Below are 26,686 nucleotides of genomic sequence, written 5' to 3' on the forward strand. Positions count from 1 at the left end.
CTGATCGAAATAGCTTCAGTGATGAATAAACAGTAACTCACATCTCAAGCCACTGCTGCTGTCTGACTTGAGCATTGAGATCCACTGTCAGAGACTGCAACAGAAAATCAACTTTTTAATGGCTCATTGCCATTTTACTTTTGGATTTGCAGAGATCTTATTTATACAATGTTTATATTACTAATTGTATGATGATTCATTGTAAAATACTAAAGTTTCATCTTTATTTACTTTATGTCAGAAATGATTTTACATTACCAAAATATTTAAAGTTTAATTATATAATAATTTAAACTACATAATTATTTAGAGACAGCTCATCAACTGCTGATAGCCTTACACCAAATGCAGAGTACAGAGTACTTACTGTTGGCTGGAACAAATCCTGAAAAACAATCAAAATGGACTCTAAGTTCAATTATCAGGAAAATTATATTTTTGTTGAAGCAATCAAATGTCTGCATAAAAAAAAAACAAAGTAAGCAATTCTCAAAATGCCTTAATCATGAAACATTCATAAAATCAGATATATAAGTTGTTGCACTAAGGGACCATTTATGTAGGAATGGATTCATGAATGATTAACAAATAAACTAGTTCTGCTCATGTAAATACTACTACAAAATATGACTTTCAATACTTAGACAATAATCATGAAACATTACTGTGTCTCACCTGGCTTCACTTTCTTCTGATACACAAAATACCCCAGGACAGCAATGACAAGCCACAGAATCACCACAGAAACAACAACAACAATCATGCCAATGGGAGCAGATGTTTCTGTTTAAAGAAAAGATATATCAGATTGTTAAAGATTCAGAGAATGTAAATAGCTGGTTGACACCTTCTTGAAGAAAAATTCTGAAGACAAAAACTAACTGTTCATTGGTATTTTCTGGTCACTCTGACAATGGTTTGCAAAATGCACAATGACTCTTACCATTATTAGTCCTGATTTCATTCTCTGTCAGTGTCTTTCTAATGGTTTTGCTTTTGTGTTCCACCACACAGCTGTACACATTCTTCTTCCACTCATCAGGTTCAGCCTTTAGGGTGACAGTCTTCTGGAAGGTTCCATCCTCATTGGGAAGAAGTTTACCAACCTTCACATCCTTATAATGCTCTAGTCTGTTTTTCATCCAGGTGATTGAAATATTACTGGGATAAAAGTCTGTGACGTGACACAACACTGGAGATGAGGCATTCTTCTGCAGCAGAGACACCCGAGGAGAGACTAGTGAGAGAGAGAGAGAGAGAGAGAGAGAGAGAGAGAGACAGACCCTTTTAGTATCATCTCTTCATCAACTGATCCAGTACCTAATATTTTATTCTTCCTAGTTTTCCATATTGCTATCTTTGCTGATCATGAAAAAAGGTTAAATAATAATAATAATAAAAAAAAAAAACATTTATGACAAAAATTCACACCAAAACCTTCAAAACGACTTTTTAAAATATCAAAAAGAACTCCTAATCTCTCAAATAAATAAACAAATGATCCACAGATCATATCAGATTCTTATATCCCACAAAAGGGACACTTTTTTCCTACTTCTGGATTCAGGTGCACCACGTGTCTGTTTGTAGCTATAATACCATGAATTAGTCTCCACTGTATAGGAGGCTTGTACAGAGATCTCCAGCAACCCCTGAAGTCTGGCCCAAATATTTCTGACCACCTCATGCCAATGGGACATTTTGACACACGGAAAATAAAGCTTTTTTTGCTGATGTCCTAAAAACTCCAATTCTGGTGTTTTAAAAGTCAATTGGTGCCACTTTCTTCTCGGCACTCTTCCTGTGCCACAGCAGACACTGATATCAATGGAAACACTCTTTCCCCCTCTCTTGCTCTTATTGAAGTTCTAAAGCTTCTCTTCAGACTAGAGGTAAAGCTGCATGCACTTGAGACAACTGAGACAGGTGACGTAAAGAGTTTATCCCTGTATCCTTCTGAAGTGATTCTGCCTTTTTCCACCCTTTGGTATCTCTAAAATTATCTCCTTTTGTACATCCAGCTCTAATCAGACAGTTTCTCAAACTTCCCGAAGACAAACATTTCATCTGAATTAATGGATTGTGAAACAAAGGTTCCCTCATAATCCAATCTTGTGGTTGTTCAATTCCTCTGCTTACAGAAAAAGTCATACTCCACGCTTGTAGCATGGACCGACAGAATGGAGTCGAACTGTTCAAGTCCAGTTCATTTGTTCTGATTAAAAACCTTCTTGAGTTGGCAAATACAAAGCAGGCCCAGGAATTCAGTGCTGGCCTGACCAAAAGAACTCCACCATCCTTCTCTGTGTATCTTTAATCTGTCCATCAGGTGGCTCTAGCACATTTAGCTTGTGCCAAAATGTAGACGCAGCCAACTTATTTATGACCAAGACTCTACCCCTGTAGGATAGTTCAGGTAATAGCCATTTCCATTTAGATAACTTGGCTAACACCTTATCCAGCATACCTTCCCAATTCTTTTTTATAGTTCTCTGAACCCAAGAAAACTCCTTCTGTTTGTAATTCCTTCTGTTCCCCACTTCAATCCTCCTGGAATATGAGGTATCCCACCATTCCTCCATTTACCCATAATAAACCCCTCACTTTTTCTTCAGTTTATTTTAGCAGAAAAAGCTTTTTCAATAGTGAATTGACACTTTTACATAGTGTTTGAATATCTTCCTGTCCTGTTACAAAAAAACAATTACATCATCTATATGCCGATACAGAAAATTTTAACTGTTTAAAAAAAACAAAAAAACATTCAACTTATTTCTTAAATCACATAAAAGAGGTTAAATTACTAGGCTATAGAGCAGCCCTAAAATAGGGCATCCCTGTCTAATGCCTCTTTTAACAAATACTGGGTTACTTAAACCACCTCCAGTCTTGATCATTACAGAGGCCTTATTATACAACAACTTCATTCAGGAAATCATTTCTTTTCCCAAACCTTAAAAAGATATGCATGTCCAACATGGGAAAAGGCTTTTTCCTGATCAATAGATATAAACAATATTCCAATTATTATTAGTTGAAAAATCAATAACATCTCTTAATAAAAACAAATTATCCATAATTGTATGACCCAGAATACTGTATGTTACAATATTTCTTAAGACTACTGGCTAAACATTTAGATATTATTTTATAATTTAAACACATTAAAGATACTGGTCTCCAATTTTTCAACAATCCCAGGTCTCCTTTTTTGGAAGCAGGGATAACACAGCTCTTTGACAACTAGTTGGAAGTGTTTCTCTTTCAACACATTCACAAACTACTTCATAAAAGTCTCTGCCTAAAATACTCCAAAAATTCTTGTAAAATTCTGCTGGCAGACTATCACTTCCTGGTTTTCGACCTGTAGAGAGTTGTTGAACTGCTTCAGAAAGTTCATTAAATGTAGTCATCTTTTCAAGCTTTTCTTTGTCCACATGCTCCAGTTTAGGTAACCATTGCATCAGTTGATCCATGCCATCAGAATCACATTCAGTAGGTCCAAACAGTTCAGTATAAAAGTCTGTAGTAATTTTATTCTCATTTCCAAAGGATTTTAAGTCATATCCCATTCTCACAGTGCAAAACCTTCTGTTGTACAACTTTACGTTCTAAATAAATAATAAAAAAAAGTAGGAGCATCAGTTCCATATCAGTCGCTCACATCCCTATCCAGAATTGGCACTAGATCGACGCTTAGCCAGTGAGGTCTTCCCCACCAAGGCAATCTCTGTGGGTCCCTCACGCATCACAAACGCTGCCCCCGTTGGAGCCTCCAATGGAGCATGCTGGTCGTTCTCATGGACGACCAGTCGTGTCCTTTGGAGCTCCACCTAGGTGGTCCAGGAGCGCCACCTTTGGCTAAACCTGGTGGATATGAGAGACACCGATAAATATCGGTTCATGGAAGCCCCTCTTTCCCAGGTTGGGTTATTCGGCGATGCAGTCGAGAGCTTTGCCCAGCAGTTCTCGGTCGTCCAGAAGCAGATGGAGGCCATCCGGCAAATCCTGCCCCGGCGGACCGCTACTGCTCCCACCCGTCCGCCGGCCGCAGACCCTCTGTCCGCTCATCGCCGTGGTTGACCTCCTGCCGCATCCTCTGCTCCTGCTAAGCCACCGCAGCAGCCATCACGCAGGCCTCAGCATGGAGCAAGCGGCAGGAAGTCGACCCCGCCTGGGCTGAGAGCCCACTCCACTAGGGGTGTCGCTTCTTCCTGGGCTCTGGCACACGGCGCCTCACTGACAGATATCTGTAGAGCTGCTGGTTTCTTCCTGTGTGCTCGCTTCAACCAGCCGATAACACCGAAGTTCCCGCTCTTGTGTCAACTTGCTGCGCCATTCCCCTCCCCTGGAGTGGATACGTTCTTTTTGTTCCATTCGAGTTCCCCACTTAGGCGGAGCCTATAGAGTTCCTCCGCTCTCCTTCGGCAGTCAGACATTGTGGAGCGTCTGACACCAGGCCTAGTTCTCGTATGCTTGTGTAACTTATGCTAGGCTGTGTTCCATATGTTGTGATCCCTGCGGCGATCCCATATGCGTCTTTCCCTTGGCAGAGTCCGCTCTGCCGTCACTGTCTGGTCTAGTCTCCCCCTTCTCAGACTGGAGTCACCCCAGTGACACTCCATATGTTGTACTGCCCCTAACCGGCCAGTCCATATGTGTATTCTCCACGTTACCTCCCTTCGGGTGGGATGTGGCTTCAGCACAGCGTTCCTCTCCCCTGGAAAGACACGCTTTCCCAGTGTTATCCAAGAGTTCCACTGTGTGGGTTATAACGGAACAGCAGTTGAACTCTCTCTACGCAGGCCTTCCGCCCCAGTCAGTTGGGGGTCTGAGAGTCCTGCATAGGGCACTGGATGTGGCAGCAACTGTGGTGTTTTCCATAGGGATCCTAATTACGTCGACGTCGAACGTGAACGACTGATAGGGAACGTCTCGGTTACATATGTAACCCTTATTCCCTGAAGGAGGGAATGGGAGACGTTACGTCCCGTCGCCACCGTTGCTGACCATCACTGTGACACGATTCACGCACGCCAACATTCATTGGCTCGTTCTGTAGATACTCGAAGATCATAGGGCTCCCTGAAGTGATCCCAATTAAGTTGTCACGTCGACGTAACATCTCCCCTTCCCTCCTTCAGGGAACGAGAGTTTAATATGTAACCGAGACGTTTCTTTAATATACATTATCCTTGCCCTAATCAAAGCACCTTGACTCTTTCCCCCAAAAAAACTTTCAGATCCATTTTCTTATTCTTTAAATCCTTAATTAATCTTACATCATTGACATCAATCAAGTTTTAAATATCATGAATATCTTTCTCCAACTGTTTTATTTTCCTTTTTATATAGTTTCCCTATCTCCCATCACTGAGTTACATTTTCTATTTTTTTCCTTGTTCAATTTCCACATTTCCACAAAAAAAAAAAAAAAAAAAATACCCTGCAATAATTTCACATTAAAATGGCAATAATAATTTGGACGTGGTATGATGATAACAGTATGATGGTCAGAAAAAACATTTGTTAATATATTTGCATTCATGATTCTATTGTTTTCTTTCTTGCTAACATATATTCTGTCTAGTCTTGTACCAGTAACATAAGAATCTAACATCATAATCCATATGGACTGTTTAATCATCTGGGTTCTCTCCCTCCACACATCCATTAACTCAAACTCTTTAGTTAAATTGAGAAGTGCATGACTTGACTGTGGGTGAGACTCTTCTCCATTTTTATCTAATAAAAAATTAGGGCTGGGAATCGATTAAAAAAAATAACTAATTAATTGCACAATTTGCTGTAATTAATTGCATTTCCCCCAAGCATGTAATCATCAATATTTAAACTTAGAATCACCTAATTAAATTAAACAACACAGAAAAAAAAAAAAAAAAAAAAGGAACAGAAAATAGCCCTATATTAAAATAATATTTAACATCAATATATCAATATATAATTTTTTTAATAATCAATTTAACAGATTTTTTTTTTATTTTTTTTTACCAATTATCAAAATAAAATATAGTCCTACAAAGCTATTATTACCAGAGCATGTGATCAGAGCAGGTCATTTTACCATTGTTGCCCAGACTATACCAGCTCAGTAGGGCTATTGCAAACAGAAGTCTAGCTACTAGGCTACAGAGAAATTTCACGTTATCTGAGCGGACTTGGGCCGTGAACGACAGAGCAGAACACGCAGCGCAAACACGGAGCGGAACATTGAGCAGAGAGCACGCCGACAAACACACACACACACACACACACACACACACACACACACACAGAACGGAGAGCGCGAATCACACAAGGAGCGGAAAAAACCCGTTCGTGAAACCTGATCGCAGAACACGGATGGGCGGCATATATTCGGCTTACATTTTCTGCCTTTTTCCTCTTTCGGCCAAAAACCTAAAATGCCATTCGGCGGCCGAAAATTCGGTGCATCCAGCTTCAAACCAACTGGTATAGTATTTGAATTCAGCTTTGCTAATTGTACACAGCATCTTGGTTTTGTCAAACGTGCCATCAGGCAACTTTTTAAATGCAAACATTCCTCCTAAAACTCCATTCTTCTCCACCATGACAGGGTGACTTGGCAAACGAGGCCAAAAAAAAAAAAAAAAAGTGCCGCGTTAATTGCGTTAGGCTATTTTTTCTTTTAACGCGTTAAACATCTCGAATTAATCGCAAAGATTAATGCGTTAATTCCCCCAGCCCTATAAAAATGTGTAGTACAATTCCAGTCTCCACCCATTATCACACAAAAATCATCCTCTTGTTGTCTCAATGTATTTTGCAGTTTTCTAAAAAGTTCACCACAGCATTAATGAATAATAATACAAAGCCCTTCATTTCTGCTTAAACGATTAAAACTCTTCCTTTTTAATTCCGTATTTAACAATTTTCAAATCAAATTTTTTTTGAAAAAAGGATAGCCAGACCTGCGCTTGTATTTGAACCATGACTAATAAAACACTTCCCCTCCCACCATCTATACCATTCTATCTCATTGTTATAATCTGTATGTTTTTCTTGCAGAAAGGTAACATTTATCTTTTTTACATTTTTGAATTCATATAATGCATTCATATAATGCATCTCCTAAGCTTATACAGTTATCAGATCAAATGCACATGATTATTCTTGCTTAATATTAAAAAGTTTATAGGACTGTGGTGAGACCTGCAATGCTGTATGGATTAGAGACAGTGGCATTGAGTAAAAGGCAGGAGGCGGAGCTGGAGGTAGCAGAGCTGAAGATGTTAAAGGGTTAGTTCACCCAAAAATGAAAATTCTGTCAGTAATTACTCACCCTCATGTTCTTCCAACCGCGTAAGACCTTCGTTCATCTTCGGAACACAAATTAAGCTATTTTTGATGAAATCTGAGCCATGTTTCACTCCTCCATAGGCTTCCAGTGTGACCGAAACTTGCTGGCCCAGAAAAGTTATTAAAGAGATCGTTAATATAGTCCAAGTGACTACAGTGGCTCAATCTTAAGTATATCAAGCGACGAGAATACTTTTTCTGCGCAAAAACAAACAAAAATAACGACTTTATTCCACTATTCATTTCCTTCTCTCTGGACCTCTAGTTGGTTCGCGTAGTGTTTTTGCGCAGCGCGTCTGTGTACACGTCACCACGTAGGCTCACTATTGGCCGACGCCGGTCATGTGTGTGTTGCGTGATGACGTGCAACACAGACGCGCAGCGCAAAAACACTACGAGGCCCAGAGAGAAGGAAATGAAAAGTGGAATAAAGTCGTTATTTTTGTTTGTTTTTGCGCACAAAAAGTATTCTCGTCGCATGATAAACTTAATGTAGTGCCACTGTAGTTACTTGGACTATTTTAACGATGTTTTAATAACTATTCTGGGCCGGTGAGTTTCGGTCACACTGGAAGCCTATGGAGGAGTCAAAATTCTGTCAGATTTCATCAAAAATATCTTAATTTGTGTTCCGAAGATGAACGAAAGACTTACATGGTTGGAACAACATGAGGGTGAGTAATTACTGACAGAATTTTCATTTTTGGGTGAACTAACCCTTTAAGGTTTTCGTTGGGAGTGACAAGGATGGACAAGATTAGAAATGAGTTCATTAGAGGGACAGCGCATGTTGGACGTTTTGGTGACAAGGTGAGGGAGGCGAGATTGAGATGGTTTGGACATGTGCAGAGGAGGGACATGAATTATATTGGTAGGAGAATGCTGAGGATGGAGCCATCAGGAAGGAGGAAAAGAGGAAGACCAAGGAGGAGGTTCGTGGATGTGGTGAGGGAAGACATGCAGGTGGTTGGGGTAAAAGAGGCAGATGTAGAGGACAGGGTGGTATGGAGACGGATGATCCGCTGTGGCGACCCCTAATGGGAGCAGCCGAAAGAAAAAGAAGAAGATTCTTGCTTAATATTATGAACAGCAGCTACGCTAATTATTTTCTATTTGCTTCTCTGTTTTATATTGGGATGCCCATCCTGAGGTAGCTAGTAGAGAGTTTGTCAGCTACAGTTTGGATCCAGCCTATTATGAAGACTTCAGATGCCCAAAACCTATGAAGAGCCGGTGCCAACTCCTGCGAAGACTTCAGATGATGCAAACTCTGAATTAACATGCACCAATGCTATATTTTCTAAATGTCATAATCATTTGTTAACAAATAAGTATTCATTACTTCAATGAGCTCATTGTATCTGCATTAAATTACTACATTGTTTAAATTAATAAATGTTTAGCTAGGCTACCTGTGATTTTGTATATATACACATTTCTGAAATACATAACTTACAGTTTCCTGATAACAGAATACTCTAAATTGTAATATGGACTCATGCACTTTCTGTAAAGCTGCTTTGAAATGATGTGTACTGTGAAAAGCGCTATACAAATAAACGTGAATTGAATTGAATTGAATTTAGGCTGTCTGCTGGTAAAGTGCTCGAGGAAATATAAACGATCCTTTTCATTAAAAGTTTTCTCTTACGATACACATTTAATTCCTCTTGCCTTTTTAGGACTTCAAGCAGGGGATCACCATGAGAAGGAAGAACATGACTGGTCAAAAACTGGTTGCTTCCTAAAACTAGGTGCTTCCCAATTAGCACACACTTGTTACTTAGGTGGTCTAATATTGAGTCACAGTGCCACTCAGTGGACAACAAAACATTTTTCAATACAGCAAATGGCTCCTACAATACCATTGAAGTTAAAGCAGCACTCAGTAGCTTCGGGATTTCTTCGCTGTATTCTCGCTTTTTGCTCGCAGGTTTCTCTCTAGAGCTCCCCCCACAGCTTCGGAATAGATATTTGACAACACTGTTGTAAAAACTCGTTGGCGATTCTCAGACACCAGAGGCTAGTAGATCAACGTCATCCAAGCAGATGGGACATTCTTTAAAACGTCTTCTTCATTCAGGTTCGGACAGCGTGAGGGAGCACAATAATGACAGTATTTGAGCAGATTTCTTTTGGCCGTAAAGCAGTTGTTTACATCGCGAGACCTGATATCACGCGATACTTCCTGACGCGGCGGCCAGCGGCCCGCCACCCCAAAGTTGCAAGTGCATATTTTCCGCTCACGGGCACCAGGGGGGTGCGAAACGACCACCATTCAACCCGAAATAAGTATTATAACCATTCCAATGACTCCGAAGCTGTTCAGTTAAGGTAAAAAAGTTACTTAGTTCACCTTTAACCAAGTAGATAAACTTTGCACATTTAAAATGGTTATTGCATGGTAAATGGTTATTTACACATAATTCTGTTTATATGCTTTTAATGCTGTTAAACAATGTACGAGGAAATCTGTTTGCTTAAATAACACTTAACCCTCTGATGGTTTATGGGGTCTTTTGGGACCCCAAATGGCTTTTACTCAAATTTAAAAAAAATGTTCCCTTTGTCCAAATGGTATGAAACCTTCTACGGCTCTCAACACTTTCTAGATCTACAAAAAAAAAATTAAATTGGAATGATATCTGTTTTTATGTTGGCGTGACAAAAATTGTGACACAATCAAAATAGACACAATTCATCATCAAAATCAGAAACAACACAGAACACATCGACAGAAATGGCACAAATTAAGTGGCACACTTCCACCAATGCAAAAAACATCCACAATGCTAAATTATATTGCTCACAACACGCGTGTACACACACACACACACACACACACACACACACACACACACACACACATATAGAGGAATACATTTTTGAGACTATAAAAACTGTTCTCTTATCATTTGTAAAATAAAATCATCCAAAATGCAGAACCAACACAAATATAAAGTGGTGACACTGACACCGACAATGTGTACTCACACACTCTCTCTCTCTCTCTCTCTCTCTCTCTCTCTCTCTCTCTCTCTCACACACACACACACACACACACACACACACACACACACACACACACACACACAGGAACATTTGTAAGGCTAGAATTTGTCAAATAAAATCATCCAAAATGCAGAACCACTACAAATATAAAGTGGTGTGGTGACACTGGCACATCGACAATGTGTACTCACACACTCTCTCTATCTCTTTATCTCTCAGACACACACACACACACAATTGTGTGTGTGTCTAGAATCTAGAATTAGATTAAAAATAAATGATTGAAATAAATGATAAAATCTTAAGACTCCAACATTTATCTTTGTAACATTTTGTTCAGGTTTGATTCTAATCATAATGTAACATTATTGAAAAACTGGGGTTTTTTGGTACAAAAAAATGCTAAACTTTGACAAAAATATTTTATTTTTGTTATAATTGTGATTTTATAATATTTAGATATGAATCCAACTGAATCCAACTTGTGAAAAGATATATTTCAGGTAGTCTAATAGCAAATAGCATATACTGGAGCTCTATAGCCATATAGTGGTTAAAATTATTATTTTTTATTTTAAAAAGAATTTTATTTTCCAAAAAATGGGCAAAAATGTTACATTAAACCATTTAAAATTATCCATGTTATCCCCATGAATGAAAGTTAGAAATCTGGGTCTTTTATAAAGGGAATTTTACATCAAATGCTGTTTTTTTGTAAAAAGGCTATTTAAATATTTATTTATTTATTTATTTATTTATAGAAATTTAAAAAATATCATAAATTCTCCAAAAACTGCACAAATGTTGAGTAAAAACATTAACACACAGAATAAAATTACATTTGTAAAAAAAAAAAACTATTATCTTGTTACAAAATTAAATGTTATTGTCTGGGGTCTCTAGAGACCCCAAAAACCTCAAGTGTAGACATAAATAAAGACCATCAGAGGGTTAAATTAGAATGCACTATTTATCTTTCAATCAGTTATCCATCCAACCATCTATCATACAACCACCCCATCGACCAATCCATCTTTGCTATTTTGTCTCATTAACAGATTTATGCATACAGAAATAACTCTGTGATATATACATACATCACATGTAAAAATGACTGACATTGTTTTTATGCACTAACTAATAATAATCATGTACCTGTTTTCTCCAGGCTCCTCTTTCCAAACTGCAGGAACTCCTTTAAAGACTCGACGCAATCAATTTCAAGGTAGTTTTTCCAGTACTGAAACCGGATGGTTTCATTGTTACACCTCTCTTGAATGCTGAATGCTTGGTCCATTTCGGATATCCATTTCTCCCTCTTAAAATCCAGAAACAGGAAATCTTCTCCATCATATCCATACTGCTGGAACCCATTTATTTGTCCAGTTTCATCATTCCATTCACAGCCATATATTAGCTGGTATGTGTGCTTACCTGAGGCAACAAGATTTTAAATTATATGAACAACATACACTCTACGCAAACAAAATGGCAGCTGTTCGTGGGAGAAATGCCTTAGCAATATACTTAGCCTGGCAATCTGTTCTGAGTTCACTACAGCTTAAAGTACTGGTGTAGCTAGGCTTGGGCAAGAGGGGCATTGCTAGGCTACAGATGAGGGGAATAAAAGTATCTAATATACAGTATAGTAGTGCTGCTGTCAATCGATTAAAAAAATAGCTAGATTAAATCACACATTTTTAGTGATTAATCATAATTAAAAACACTTACGGTTTTAATATATTTTATAATGTAATAATTTCAATGTCCAAATTAATAGAGACAACATAAAGACAGTATATTTTAAATACTTGTTTAATGGCATTTTTTTATGATTGATTTTAACATTTTAAACATTGAGCTCATTTTTTTGTACATTTGGAGTGCTGTCAGTACAGAGAACAACGACAAAAATCGGTGTTGCCTACACCGAGATATCCTCTTTTTAAAATGTGCACCCTGTTGACTTCAATGGGGCAAGTTTTAAACCTGCTTTTAGGCTCTTAACATCCTTGATGTGTCATTACAAGTGCACAGCCAATGTGAGTGATTCCTTCGGAGTGAACGCGGGTGAATCTGACTGCAGTAGATGTGAAATAAATATATAAAAAATTATGTTTATTCAGCCAGCGCACATACCTGTATTTACATCCTGTTTTCGGTTGAAGTCCACAGTAGTCGATTGTCGAGTTGTGCAAATTTAAAAAGAGGATAACACGGTGTAGGCAACACCGATTTTTGTCATTGTTCTCTGTACTGACAGCACTCCAAATGTACAAAAAAATGAGCTCAATGTTAAAATTGACCGGAGTTCTCCTTTAAAGCTACAAAAGTTCTTTAGTCAAGAGCAGTGAGTAATTTTCTCTGTTCCCCTTTGTTCTTTGATTAACCGTTTAATCCCAAATTTTTTTCTTGCAGTTTGAGTACATGCATTTTACTCCTTGGGCCTCCCTAACAAACAAACTTTATACCCTCTTTGATTTTATATTGGTTAAGTTAGTGAAATATTAGGTTTTATACTCGCTCACAATAGTGACCAGTGGGAAACACCATAGACAGAATTCCTACAAATTCTGCAATTAGACCTATTTACACAACACATTCCAAGACATCCATAACCTTGTTTTGTCATTTCATTCAGGAGGCTTAGTGAGGTGAAAAAATTATATATTGATTATCATATGTTACTTCAAATGTTTCCATTCGTTATGACGTTATGAAATGAGATTGGAGTAAAAACATGAAGCCTAATGTTTGGCGTGTTTTGCTTTTCAAACGTACAGCGCGAGTGACTCAAACTCAGTGCATACAGAGAACATTTACTGTTCTCTGTATGCGCTCCAAACTATGAAACATTATTGTTACCATATTATACATATCTACATTTGTGCAAATATTCACAAACACAGTAACAGTAAACACGGATCTAAACATTATAATATCCACCATTATAGTAAGCACTCATACTAGCCTACTTTTATATCATGCTGCGTTTTATTATTGAACATAAAAACATCCTTGTGTCGTACATGTATATAAATTTAGCATTGAAAGTTTGCCTTCCTGTCTATAGTTCATATTTCAACGTTTCTGTCTATGTCTTTTAGTCTGGCACCAGTTTAAATAGTTGCTACAGTGTGAAGTTTATGCAACAATAACACGCTTACTATTATGATTGGGAATTGCTTGAGTAAAAGTGAAACTAAATTAAAAAAATTAAGTGAACTCCACTAGAGTGCTGAAAAGACACACACACATTATACCTTCCTCAACGCCGTTGGATGCACTTCTTTGCATAATGATTATTTTTGTGACAGGCTTTGAATATATGTCCGTTGTAATTTATGTCAAATACTCAAACCTGATTTATTTTTTTATTGTCAGAATCTATCATACATGATGAATAATATTTAAAAAATACGTGATGACAAACATCACAAACATGAAGAGGCTACCTAATAATTTAGGCTATAATTTTATCAATAAATAATTCAACAATAACATAATTGTATATAAGCTATACAGTTTATTAATATGTAATGCAATTTTATTTCAAATTAATGATGAAAACAAAGTGGGTTGAATTCAAGCAGCTCTAAAAGAAATGTAGAATTTTTATCTGAAGTGGAAATGGGCGCCGACACTGCCAACTCTGTGCTTCATGTGCTGTTACACTGCAAATCAACTTCAACATCTTCATCAAAAAGACTGACATCCTTTTTTCATTTTTTCATGCTTTGTAAATATGCACATAAATCCCAGTTTGCCTTGTCTAGGTATTTACTGTAAAGTAACGTGTCAGATGATATTATTTTATATTTACAGTAATCTACATGATTCAACAGGATGGTCATTGTTTTGTCAGCAGTCACCATAGCGACATGTTTAAATGTAAAATTGTATTCAACAACATGTGCTAAATTCCTGTGGGATTTTTAATTTGATTATTCTTTCAGCTACCAATAAATATTCTAAGCTCCATTTTCACCTTTCTGGGTCACGTTATCAGAAGTCAGAAATGTAATATGTGTGAGTGTATTTGTGATGGAGTGTCCAGCATACCTGTTGACTTTGTCCAGACATTGCTTAAAATCAAGTGATGACGAATCAATGACAGTGTCTGTTTCTTCCAGTGATCTGATTTTTCATTCTTTCGCATCCAATCCGTTTTTGGTGAAGCTTTCATTGTGTTGATGTCAAAGTATATAAACTGAACGTCACTGAGCAGACCAACAGCAGTAAAGTCGTCATTGTCTCCAGAGACAGATGTGCAGAAATATTTCAGAGAGTTTTTTCCTGTGGACAGAGATGATGCAAACAAGGAGATCAGAAATTAGCCACCTTAAATGTCATATTTATCTTATATTTAATACTGTGATCAACATCCACAGATTGACTAATGATGGTTATCCACAACATACTATATTGCTGTATGCAATGGGGGAGGGGGATTATCGGCAAAAGTTTTCCGGTTTATAGGGGCTTTCGCAACGGGTAGTTCTAGGAACTCAGTTCTACACTGTCAGAAATAGGGGTACAGTAGGAGTCCATTTCTGTCCCCCAAGGTACATATATGTCCCCAAGCATTAAAAGGTACATATATATACCGTTTCTTTTAAAGGTTAAGGTACAATATCAAAAGACAGACTCTGCTAAGTAAAAAATGTTTTGGGTAAAAAAAGTTTTTTTTTTAAGGTTTTAATGATACCTTAATCAGCTTACAGCATCTGGTTATATTTTCTCTTGCTGTTCTTACCATAACAAACAGACACAGCTGCCTGAGAAAAACTAATGTTAAAAAGTCAAGAGCCCGACTAAAGCACACACTGATCGCCACAATGGTAACATCAAACCAAACTATTACTTTCAAATAAGTAATCAACATCTAAACCTCTTCTTAATTCTCAATAAGTATTTCTGTAGATGTCTGACAGAAATAAAGTCAGTCTGGTTAGTAATAAGTGAAGCTGGTAATGCTGTTTGTGGAGTTGTTTAATCAGATCTTGAGAGATGTAATGTATTTTATCTTCAGTTGATTTCATCGAAGGTTGTGGCTGGAAGTAGTTCTTGTGTTTCTCTTTCCTTCAGTGATTCTGCTTGTTAACAGCAGGTGTTCATCATTAATGCACAATCATTATTCAATCACTTAATTATCTCATTACCTCCAAAACTGATTAAGTGTTACATTAAACAGCCTGTAGTGTGCACACTAAGCAGTGTTCATTTCATCTGGGCAAACCCATGTGGGGCCTACATGGAAACTGGGGGCAAAACTGGCTGGGTCCCAGTTAGATAGCCCAGGTCAAACCCATTTGGGCCCCACATGGCTGTGCTGCTGGGCAAAAGTATTGTAATATGAAAGGCTCCAATACAGAGAGACACAAAGCGCTTATGCGCATCCTGTGCGCAGATTTATGCACTTGAAGCAACATATTGATGAGTAGTGTAATATAAATATATGCAATAGTTTATTGAGCCTTATCTTTTAACAGTTTTATTTTTTTTGTGTGCGTGTGAAGAACAGTTATAGTGCTCTATTCTCTACACCAGTGTTGTGATCTAACAGATACCCGGGCCGGGAGAAAGTAACATGTGAAACTCCAGCCAGATGAAGTCCGTTTATACAAAACCATAGACCTTTATCTACAGATCAAATATAATAATAGGAACATTGAATCATCTTGGACAGAGTTTCATCCTACCGAGCGTGATGCGCTGTTTGAATGCTGAATGGAGAATGACTGACAGCGGCAGCAGAGGGAAGCACTTACGTGAACTTGAATCTAACGATTTAAATATCCATCTGTACCTTACATTAAACTAAGGAATTGTTCAGAAAACTTGGAATATAGTTCACAAAAACATTATGGTGCTTTATAATTAGGGTTGGGAATCTTAAGAAATTTTCCAATTCCGGTTCCACCCAACGATTACGGTTTCGGTTCCGGTTCCCATTCAATAAAAATTATTAAAACAAGTAATAAAAATAGTAGTAAGGAAAAAATAATGTGAAAGTAAAGCTGTTTCATACCTATATATTGACAACTGCTCTCTCTGTGTCAGCGACAATGCAAACAGATTTGAATGTTCCGGTGTGAACTGTGAAGATTTTGCCATATAGGAATAAGATTGCGTGGGTGTTTGAATCGAGATTGAGATCTTTTAAAAAATGTATCATGCAGCTCCACTGTCCTCAAAAATTACACAAAAAGTTGTCAAATAGCCTAAATTCAGAAATGTTAACTGCATAAAATTTACAACATGAAATGTATTAAAATACAGTAGTCAACATTTGAAGTGGATCAAAAAAAATGATCAAAGTTGTCCTAAGACAAGAACGGGTATTGTTCAAAATTCATGTATAACTTTGATGAAAGGTTTTGAGCCACTTCAAATGCAGACTACTGTAATTTCAGTTCATGCCTCACATTTAAATCCGCAGCGTAATGCGAGGCCGTCAAACCAACAAATCATTTAATTGTTTTACATCAGGAGCAGTTGTGCAGTACTTTCAGAGTTGAAGCGCGGAGACAATCGACAGAGAAATATTACGGATGGTTTTATTCCAGCCGCATGTAGGGATGCAACGATTATAGATTTTGTTGGTACGATTATAGTCTGAGGAATAATCACGGTTTCACGATTATCACAATTATTATACACTCTTTAGATTTAAGTACAATAAGTGTTATTTATTGCTGCCTTTTGAAACAGAAATAACATAGTAAACAAATAGTACAGCACAAAATAAAAATAAAGACAAAAGTACATCTGCTCTGTAAACAACATAAATGTCAATATTAGGGGAATAAACTGAACTGGAATTGTTATCAACTGTCCTTCATCTGTATTCATTTTTATATATATATACATCATATGTTTAATAACCAATCTAATTTTACATGTGGGCTGTGGCCTGAGAAAATCATGTCTATTATTTTGGTTTGTTTGTTTGAATTTTTGGTAAAAATGAATAAAATTCGCCAAAATCTTAGACCCCAGTGCTCTTTAAAACTTGGTTTTAAGAGGCTGTACAGAAATTTTGCTACACAGTAAATTCCCCGGTGTTAAATTAACACCACTGGTAACCACCAGCAGGGTGTTAAAAGTAACACTGAAGCAGTGTTAGAGTTAATTAGATAATTAAGTGATTAACTGAGTGATGATTGTTCGATTATTGAAGACACCTGATGATAACAAGCAGAATCATTGAAGAAAAGAGAAACACAAGAACTACAACTGACTTCCAAACACAGCCTTAGATTAAATCAACTGAAAAGATGTGAAATCTCTCTTATTACAAACCAGTTTGACCTTATTTCTGTCATTCATCTACAGAAGTTATTTTTGAGAATGAACAGAGTTTTAGATGTTGATGTTTTATTGAAAATGTTTTGTCATCATTATGGTGATCAGTGTTTCATTTAGTGGGCTTGTTTGACTCTTAATATTTTTTTAATGTTAATTGTTGTCTTTGTAAAAGTGTTTACCAAAACACATAATTTGTTGCAAAGTAAACCATAAACAAAGATGATCAGGTAATATATATATTTCATCATCATAAAGAAAAACTTTGACAAATGTCATCCCTGACCAAAAGAGGTTACTTGTTATTAACAAATTTTTACCATCAATACTTTTTTTGGCACAGATCAAACATTTTGAATTTTAATTTCTAAATACATTGTGAGAAAAGACAACGTAGACACAGACACAGACACACACACACAGACACAGACACAGACACAGACACACACACAGACACACACACACACACACACACACACACACACACACACACACACACACACACACACACACACACACACACACACATATATCAAGAATCAGCTTATGAATCTCAACAATAGTGACATTAGTTTTATAATATGGTGGCTCCCAGTATGCATTGCTGCATGAAGCATGTCACCATTGTTGAGATTCATATGCTAATTTTTGAAGTCTGTGTGTCTAAAATAATTTCCCCCACAATGTATTTTAAAAATCACAATTCAGAATGTATGATCTGTGGCAGGAAATTTTAATTGGTGAAAATAATCTAGTAATGACAAATAACCATTTTTGGTCAGTTTGGTCATTTTTGGTCACTACTTCATGATGGTTAAAACTATATCACCTGATCATCTTTGTTTCTGGCTTCCTTTGTAACAAATTATCTGTTTTTGTAAACGGTTGGGGCGTAGCAAGCTTTTCAAAAGTGCGGGGGATGGATGTGGTTTGTTTATTAACAATAAAAACTATGAATACAATGACAGAAGGGTACAAAAGGTATAACATACAAGATATAAAAAGCTTCCCATTTAAATGAGTGATACTAGAAAAGTATAAAAACACACTAGGAACACACGGAAATTAAGTCAAAACTCTGTTGTGAAAATACACAACAGTAGACTCGCTAAAGAATCAGAATCAGAATCAGAAATACTTTAATAAACCCAGGGGGAATTTATTTTTTATTCCCATAAATACACTGCTTAACAATGCCAATTTGTCCCTCCTCCTCGTCAATTCCCTGCCTTCTTCATCACAGTTACAACAGATGGGCAGTATTTTAATTACATGTATTTGAAATACATATTTAATTACTTTTGAGTATTTTGTACTTTGTATTTTCCTTAACAAAAATAAATGAAATGTAATTTGTAATTAAATACTTCAAGAGACAGTAATTTGTATTTAAAATACTAAAATACTTTTTAAAATATATAATTTTATTTCGCATATATTAACTTTCATCACCAGGCTTAAAGGGATAGTTTCCCTTTGATTTTCCCATGATTTACTCACCCTAAAGCCATCCTAGGTTTATATGACTTTCTTCTTTCAGACAAATACAATCAGAGTTATATAAAAAATGTCCTGGCTCTTCTAAGCTTTATAATGGCAGTGAATGGCCGTTTAAGTTTTGAAGTTTATCAAAGTATATCTATCCATTATAAAAGTGCATCTATCCATCATAAAAGTGCTCCACAGGCTCTGAAGCGAAGCGATGCGTTCGTGTAAGAAAACTATCCATATTTAATACTTTAACGACTAAAATATCTAGCTTCCGGCAGACAGCCGTACACATCAATTCACGGCGAAAGAGTAACACTTGACCTGACACATGACGTAATGACGAACGCGGAAGCGCAGAAGATAGAGCAAATCTTTGAAAAAGAAGTTTGAGTTTGTTGGCCAGTCCTGTTTGTTTGAACCGCGAGAGGCGTCAAAGCTTACACTACTCCTACATTCGACATCATACATCATCAAGTGTTTCTCTTGTGGAGTAAGGCGACTTGCTTAGGCCGTCTGCCAGAAGCTAGATATTTTAGTCGATAAAGTTTTAAATATGGATATTTCTCTTACATGAACGCATTGCTTCACTTCAGAAGGCCTTTATTAACCCCCCAGAGCCTGTGGAGCACTTTTATGATGGATAGATGCACTTTTATAATGGATAAATGCACTTTTATGATGGATAGATGCACTTTTATGATGGATAAATGCACTTTTATAATCGATAAATGCACTTTTATGATGGATAGACTCACTTTTATGATGGATAAATGCACTTTTATGATGGATAGATGCACTTTTATGATGGATAAATGCACTTTTATGATGGATAGACACACTTTTATGATGGATAGATGCACTTTTATAATCGATAAATGCACTTTTATGATGGATAGACGCACTTTTATGATGGATAAATGCACTTTTATGATGGATAGATGCACTTTTATGATGGATAGACACACTTTTATGATGGATAGATGCACTTTGATGGACTTCAAAAAATATACAGCCATTCACTGCAATTATAAAGCTTGGAAGAGCCAGGACATTTTTTTTATATAACTCTGGTTGTATTCTTCTGAAAGAAGAAAGTCATATACACTTAGGATGGCTTGAGGGTGAGTAAATCATGGGCTAATTTTCATTTTTGGGTGAACTATCCCTAGGACCATAGACTTAAAATACAAATATGACTACCAAATTGACTATCACAGTTTTTGGCAAGTAAATCACGTGATGTGACACATCCTATTGACCCTGTTCACATTTCTGGGTTTCTCAGAAGTGGAAGGCGTCATAGTTGTGTAAACTTCTATAGCAGTGAATGAAAGACTACATTAAATATATTTTTTGTGTTCCCATTTGCTCAAATAGCAAAAGAAAAACGCCACAACAGCGTTTTCACAACTTTCAAAAAAAGTAAAAAAATAGATAATGGCAGTAGGAAGAAAGAAAGTTGTCAACTTTGTCACAGCCGCGGTATTAGAAACACCCTCACATCAGCGTTAACTAGTTTTTGTGTAGGCTAATATGATATAAATATAGTGTTATAGGCATAATTATCTTTTATTATGACAGTATGTGGCAACATGTACGTTAAAAGCACATCTTCTGCACTAAACGATGATATTGCGATATTCTATTCTCTTACATGTATCTAACGCCACACATTACTCCCACACTATACAAAAGACTGTACATTTTGTTTGTATTTTTGTATTTTCAAATGACAAATTACTTGAATTTTAATTAAATACTAAATTTGTTTAAATTAATTTAAATACATTTGATGAGTAAGTATTTGTAATTTGTAATTAAGTACTTTTTGATGTATTTGTGCCCATCTCTGTCAGTTACATATATTGCATGCCACATTTATAACCGAATTTAGCTAGCTGCTGAACAATATCCCAACTAGATGTACCGCATGGCGGTACAAAATATGACCGCCGCTCAGGCCTGCACTGGCTTTCCACAAAAATAAATGACGTGGAGCAATTTGGCTGTATTGCGTGTTTATGTATATACCTAAAAAAAGTAGTAGTATGTGCATGTCTGTCTGTGTGTGTGTGTATGTGTGTGTGTTTGTGTGTGCGCATGTGTGTTTGTGTGTGTGTGTCTGTGCATGTGGATTTGTATGTGTGTGTATGGGTGTGTGTCTGTGCGTGTGGATGTCAGTGTGTGTGCATGCTTGCGTTTGTTTGTATTCCTGCATGTGTGTGTGTGACAGTATCATCCTAAACCAGCAACCCTTCGCTCAACAGCACCATCTACAGGCCGATGAGTGTACAGTCACTAAATGTGCACATAAATTAACTTATTTTATACCCCCCCATGGATGAAATTCTACGAAACTTAGCATACCCCCAGAGGATGTCAGGTTAATCATACACATGAAATATGGTGCAGTTCTGAACATCTTCACTGAAGATAGGGGCGATTAAAGCAGAATAATATTGCATTTTAATTTTTTATGGGAGGGGCGCAAATCACAAATGAGTGATTATGGGCTAGGTTGATGTGGGCCCTTAAGACCAACATACCATAAAAATTTCTTCATCCTCGGTTCCACGGTTCAAGTAGTTATTTAGGAAAAACTGCAACCCCCCCGGGGACCAAATGAAATTTTTCCGTAAAAGTCTAGTGGGGCTACATGCCCACCAAATGTCATGTTCCCCGGTGTTTCGGTGTCCCTGGTATCGTTGACGGAAAATTCAGTAGATTGACAAAAAAAAAAAAAAAAAAACTTTGACAATCCCTATATGACCGCTTTCGCTAGCTACGCTAGCGGCGGTCATAATAATTAGCAATTATAGTCTAAAAAACGAAATATAATACCGAAAACACTCGACATGTCAACAAAACATAAACAGAACATCTTCCCAAATAGTCCATGAGCCAGGGCCCCAAATTTGGTCCATCTGTATCATCTGGGGGGGCAAATGCTATCATTGTTTTTTGGCAAGGTATACACCCCTAGTACTAGAAAAATCACGATAGCAGTGCAGCGGTGGTTGCGAAATCACTTTTTTTCAGCTCATGAAGTTACTAACCCCCTAAAATAAATTCCGTTTTTGAAATCTGGTGTATATCTGGTTTAGGCTCATGCTAGGGATATTGTCAATATTTTATAATATGGTGCTTGGTATTGTTGGAAAGGGGACCTTTTAGGCTTTCATTTAAGCCCAGTACTGAATGATGGCCGCCGCCGAGCCGGTGGTGTCTGTTCCTGAGCCGGTGGTGTCTGTTCCAGTTCCTGAGCCGGTGGTGTCTGTTCCAGTTCCTGAGCCGGTGGTGTCTGTTCCAGTGCCATAGCCGCCCGAGGGGTCGTCTCCACCGTGGCCTCCCGAAGGGTCGTCTCCGGCCTGGCCGCCCGAAGGAAAGTATCCGCCCTGGTCGCCCGAGGGAGAGTCTCCGCCCTGGCCGCCCGATGGACTGTCGTTTCAGCCCTGGCCACCTGCACGACCTGTTCCGCCCTGGCCACTCGAGGGAAAGTCGTCTCCGCCTGGCCGCCAGATGGACTGTCGTCTCCGCCCTGGCCGCCAGATGAACTGTCACTCCCTGTCCCCGTTTCCCTCCATGGACCTGGCCCCCCATCCCTCCCCCTGATCCTCCACCAGTCTACCTCCCGCCTGGACTCTTGTTTTGTCTGTCACGTCTTGGAGCGTCTGGTAGCCGCTCCGTAGAGGGGGGGTTATGTCACAGTGTCTGGTTTGTGTTCCCTGGGTCACCACTAGATGTCCTCCTTCCCCACGGTGTCTGTCACATTCTGAACTACATTCCCCATGATCCTTGTTTCTTCATTGCACTCAGCTGTCCTTTGTCACTAATCATTGCACTGAGCCAACTCCCCATTAGCATTGTCATTTCCCTGTGTATATAACCCTGTCTTTTTTTGTATGTGTCACGGAGTCCTTGTAATTATCACACCACTTCCGAGTTCTGTTCTTGCCCGTTTGTCTTGTGCCTGTTTATGTTGGATTGCTACTTTGGTTTTGACCCCTGCCTGGACTGGATTTGAGTAACGGATTTTCCTATTAAACTGCTTTTGGATGTAACCCCTGTTTCCCGGGTGTGGATCGTGACACCAGGTGTGGACATGCAAAATCGGCAGCTGAGTTACAAATCAGACCGACTGCCTTGTCTGTTATCCAACCATGTATATGTTTTTTCTCAGTGCGTAAATGATTAGGGGTGAGTTCGCCAACACAAACATGCAGCAAAAATTTACCTTTGTATATAGGCTACTGCAATTTCTGAACTTGATAACTCCTGATCACACCACTAATGTACATCTACTATAAGTCACTCCGGAGTAGGCCTGTAAGTCACATCAGTCAAAAAAATGCGTCATGAAGAGGAAAAAAACATATATAAGTCGCACTGGACTATGAGTCGCATTTATTTAGAAATAAATTTCACAAAAAAAAATCAATGTTACGGATGGGACAGTCCTCCAGGACGTGAGCGCTCTGAAAGCAGCACTAAAAGACTGCTTTAAAACTTTCACAGAGACCTCAAGCAGAAAGCACAAAGTCTGTCTTTAAATTTAATTTCGTTTTGTATTAATTGTATCTTAATTTTAATCAATGTTTCATCAACCAATTGCCTGGATGTAATAAATAAGAAATATATAGCCTATAGTAGAAAATAGATAATCACGACACGGAGGCGCCGACGGGTTACAATTTTTTTGAAAGTCTAAATACCAACAAATATGGATTGAAGCAGAATATGTCGGTAGATAAAAACATGTTGTGAATTTTGTAAAATATTACATAAATATTTTTTCAATACAGTTTGACTTTTGGACTTATTAAGTGAGTTATTGGAAATGTTTGAATCACACAAATCGGAAACAATGCAGCCACCACTGGAATCAAAGTCCATTCATAAATGGATCTGTTATGTTAGGATATGTACGAAATTGAATTTCTAATAAATGTGAAAATTTAACTAATTGATGATTCAGGGTTTTGCACTGTCGCCCAAAGATTATAGCCTATAATTAGTTTGTTTTATTTCGTGAAATATAAATCTTATCAAAATAAATTAGCCTATATGTATTAGCTAGCATTATACCAGAATAATAATAATACTATTGATGATAATAATAATAATAATAATAATAATAATAAAATAAGGATATTTCGTCGTAAAAAGTAGGCTACTGCAGCCAGGCTAGATCATCAGCCACCTAACACCTGAACAGATGCAACACGATTTCCTGCACAGCGGATCGGCACATGTTCAAATGCTAACACAAATATAAAATATAAAATACTAGCAGAAAATTTACAGTGAATTTAAATAATAACTATATCATTAATAGTTATTCCAAACACAACTAATTGCAATATCAGCTGAAAGCCGAGGTTAGTCTCTAATAGTATTTTTTATTAAAAAAAAAGTAGTAAATCAGGATGGCTGCAGAATGATTTTGTTTCATTATTTGGACATACAGCCTACAGTAAAAAAAAAACAATTTAAATTGTTTTTGTTCAGTATGTTACAGTCACTCAGAAGAGTTGCGCAACTGCAGAATCAAGGTCAGTGAGAGAGATTGTTTCTGCTTCTGTATCAAGTTTTCATGTCAGGACCAGCCGGAGGACTTTGTCCTTTGGCCTAATCTCTGCAGGCAAAGGGAAAATCCAGATCCAGCCTTGACAACATTCTCCACATTCGAGAGAGAGAGAGAGAGAGAGAGAGAGAGAGAGAGAGAGAGAGAGAGAGAGAGAGAGAGAGAGAGAGAGAGACGCCCCGGTCGCTCGCGCGCACTCTCACCCTCACCGCACTGTCGACCACCACAGAAGACCAATTTATTATTATTTTACTATAGTAAAACTGTTAGCCTATATTCGTAAGGGTCTGTCTGTCATCTATCTTTACTTATTTATTGTGTTATTCAGTTTATAATGAAGTTTATAATAGCCTAATGTTACGGGGTGTTGTGCAGGTGGAAGGAAACTCAAAGTCCAAAGGCTTCAATGCGAACAATTTACTTCAAAAGAAACTCAGCGATACAGACAGGCAGGAAAACACTCCAACATAAACGTGAACCGACCTGAACAAGGCAAAACTCAGGGCTTAAATACATGGGGAGAACTAATCAAGGAAACAAGACACAGCTGACAAGACTAACGAGGAAAAGACAGGTGACACGGATGAAATAATAAAACAGACCGGGGAAAACAGGACTGGACCAAAAATCAACAGAAGACAGGGGAAAATGGATCACAGAAACTGAAAAACACTGAACCAGATTCAAAAACAGAACTCAGAAACACAAAACTGTAACATAACTCCCCCCTCCCGGTAGGTGCGTCCTCGCGCCGTAGAAAGACCAACAAAGGGGTGGGAAGGTGTGCGCCCTGGAGGCTGACGGGGGAGACAAGGCAAGGGAGACAAGGCAGGAAGCCTCCAGGGCGGAGCAGGCTGTGGGTGTGGCCAGGGCGGAGCAGGCTGTGGGTGTGGCCAGGGCGGAGCAGGCTGTGAGTGTGGCCAGGGCGGAGCAGGCTGTGGGTGTGGCCACGGCGGAGCCGACCCCTCGGGCGACCATGGCGGAGACGACCCCTCGGGCGGCCATGCCGGAGGAGACCCTTCGGGTGGCCATGGCGGAGACGACCTCTCGGGCGGCCATGGCGGTGCGGACCCTTCGGGTGGCCATGGCGGAGACGACCCTTCGGGCGGCCATGGCGGCGCGGACCCTTCGGGCGGCCATGGCGGCGCGGACCCTTCGGGTGGCCATGGCGGTGCGGACCCTTCGGGTGGCCATGGCGGAGACGACCCTTCGGGCGGCCATGGCGGTGCAGACCCTTCGAATGGCCATGGTGGAAAAGGCTGGTACATGGGCGTATGCACCCCCCCCCCCCCCCCCCCCCCCCAAATTTTCTTGGGGAGGCTCCCCAGTATGGAGTCCTGAGCCAGCGATGAAGAGGATCTAGAGCTGGGCAGGACCAGCGGCGAAGAGGGCTCTGAGCTGGGCAGGACCAGCGGCGAAGAGGGCTCTGAGCTGGGCAGGAACAGCGGCGAAGAGGGCTCTGAGCTGGGCAGATCCAGCGATGAGGGCTCGGTGCTGGGCAGATCCAGCGATGAGGGCTCGGTGCTGGGCAGATCCAGCGATGAGGGCTCGGTGCTGGGCAGATCCAGCGATGAGGGCTCGGTGCTGGGCAGATCCAGCGATGAGGGCTCGGTGCTGGACGGAACCAGCAGTGAAGAGGGCTTTGTGCTGGACAGGACCAGCGGTGAAGAAGTCTCTGTGCTGGACGGGACCAGCGGTGAAGAAGTCTCTGTGCTGGACGGGACCAGCGGTGAAGAAGTCTCTGTGCTGGACGGGACCAGCGGAGAAGGAGGTTCTGTGCTGGACGGGACCAGCGGTGAAGAAGTCTCTGTGCTGGACGGGACCAGTGGTGAAGAAGTCTCTGTGCTGGACGGAACCAGTGGAGATGAAGGCTCTGTGCTGGACGGGACCAGCGGAGAAGAAGGCTCTGTGCTGGACGGGACCAGCGGAGAAGAAGTCTCTGTGCTGGAC

The 26,686-nt window shown here is 39.0% G+C and overlaps 2 protein-coding genes across 5 annotated transcripts in view; both read right to left on the minus strand.

The window, feature by feature from the left end:
- The window catches only part of LOC311292401 (uncharacterized protein), a 379,414-nt gene that overhangs the window by 229,961 nt on the left and 122,767 nt on the right, over positions 1-26,686 (minus strand). The window lies entirely within an intron of this gene.
- The window catches only part of LOC311292599 (major histocompatibility complex class I-related gene protein-like), a 40,000-nt gene that overhangs the window by 4,241 nt on the left and 9,073 nt on the right, over positions 1-26,686 (minus strand). For 2 of the 4 annotated variants that reach the window (XR_014627766.1, XM_084412310.1), the window contains exons 2-6: positions 14,416-14,649; positions 11,509-11,787; positions 944-1,237; positions 666-783; positions 42-94 (exon numbers count right to left, since the gene is read on the minus strand). Coding sequence is in view for 2 of the 4 variants with exons in the window: in XM_084412310.1 (XP_084268436.1) it covers positions 88-94; positions 666-783; positions 944-1,237; positions 11,509-11,787; positions 14,416-14,649 (932 nt within the window). In the remaining 2 variants the exon portion in view is untranslated. Of the gene's footprint in view, positions 1-41; positions 95-367; positions 459-665; positions 784-943; positions 1,238-11,508; positions 11,788-14,415; positions 14,650-26,686 lie in introns of all 4 variants that reach the window. The other 2 variants (XR_014627767.1, XM_084412309.1) reach the window with 2 other exon arrangements.

This window comes from Rutilus rutilus, assembly GCF_951802725.1.
Source record: "Rutilus rutilus genome assembly, chromosome: 1".
Classification (NCBI taxonomy): Eukaryota; Metazoa; Chordata; class Actinopteri; order Cypriniformes; family Leuciscidae; genus Rutilus; species Rutilus rutilus.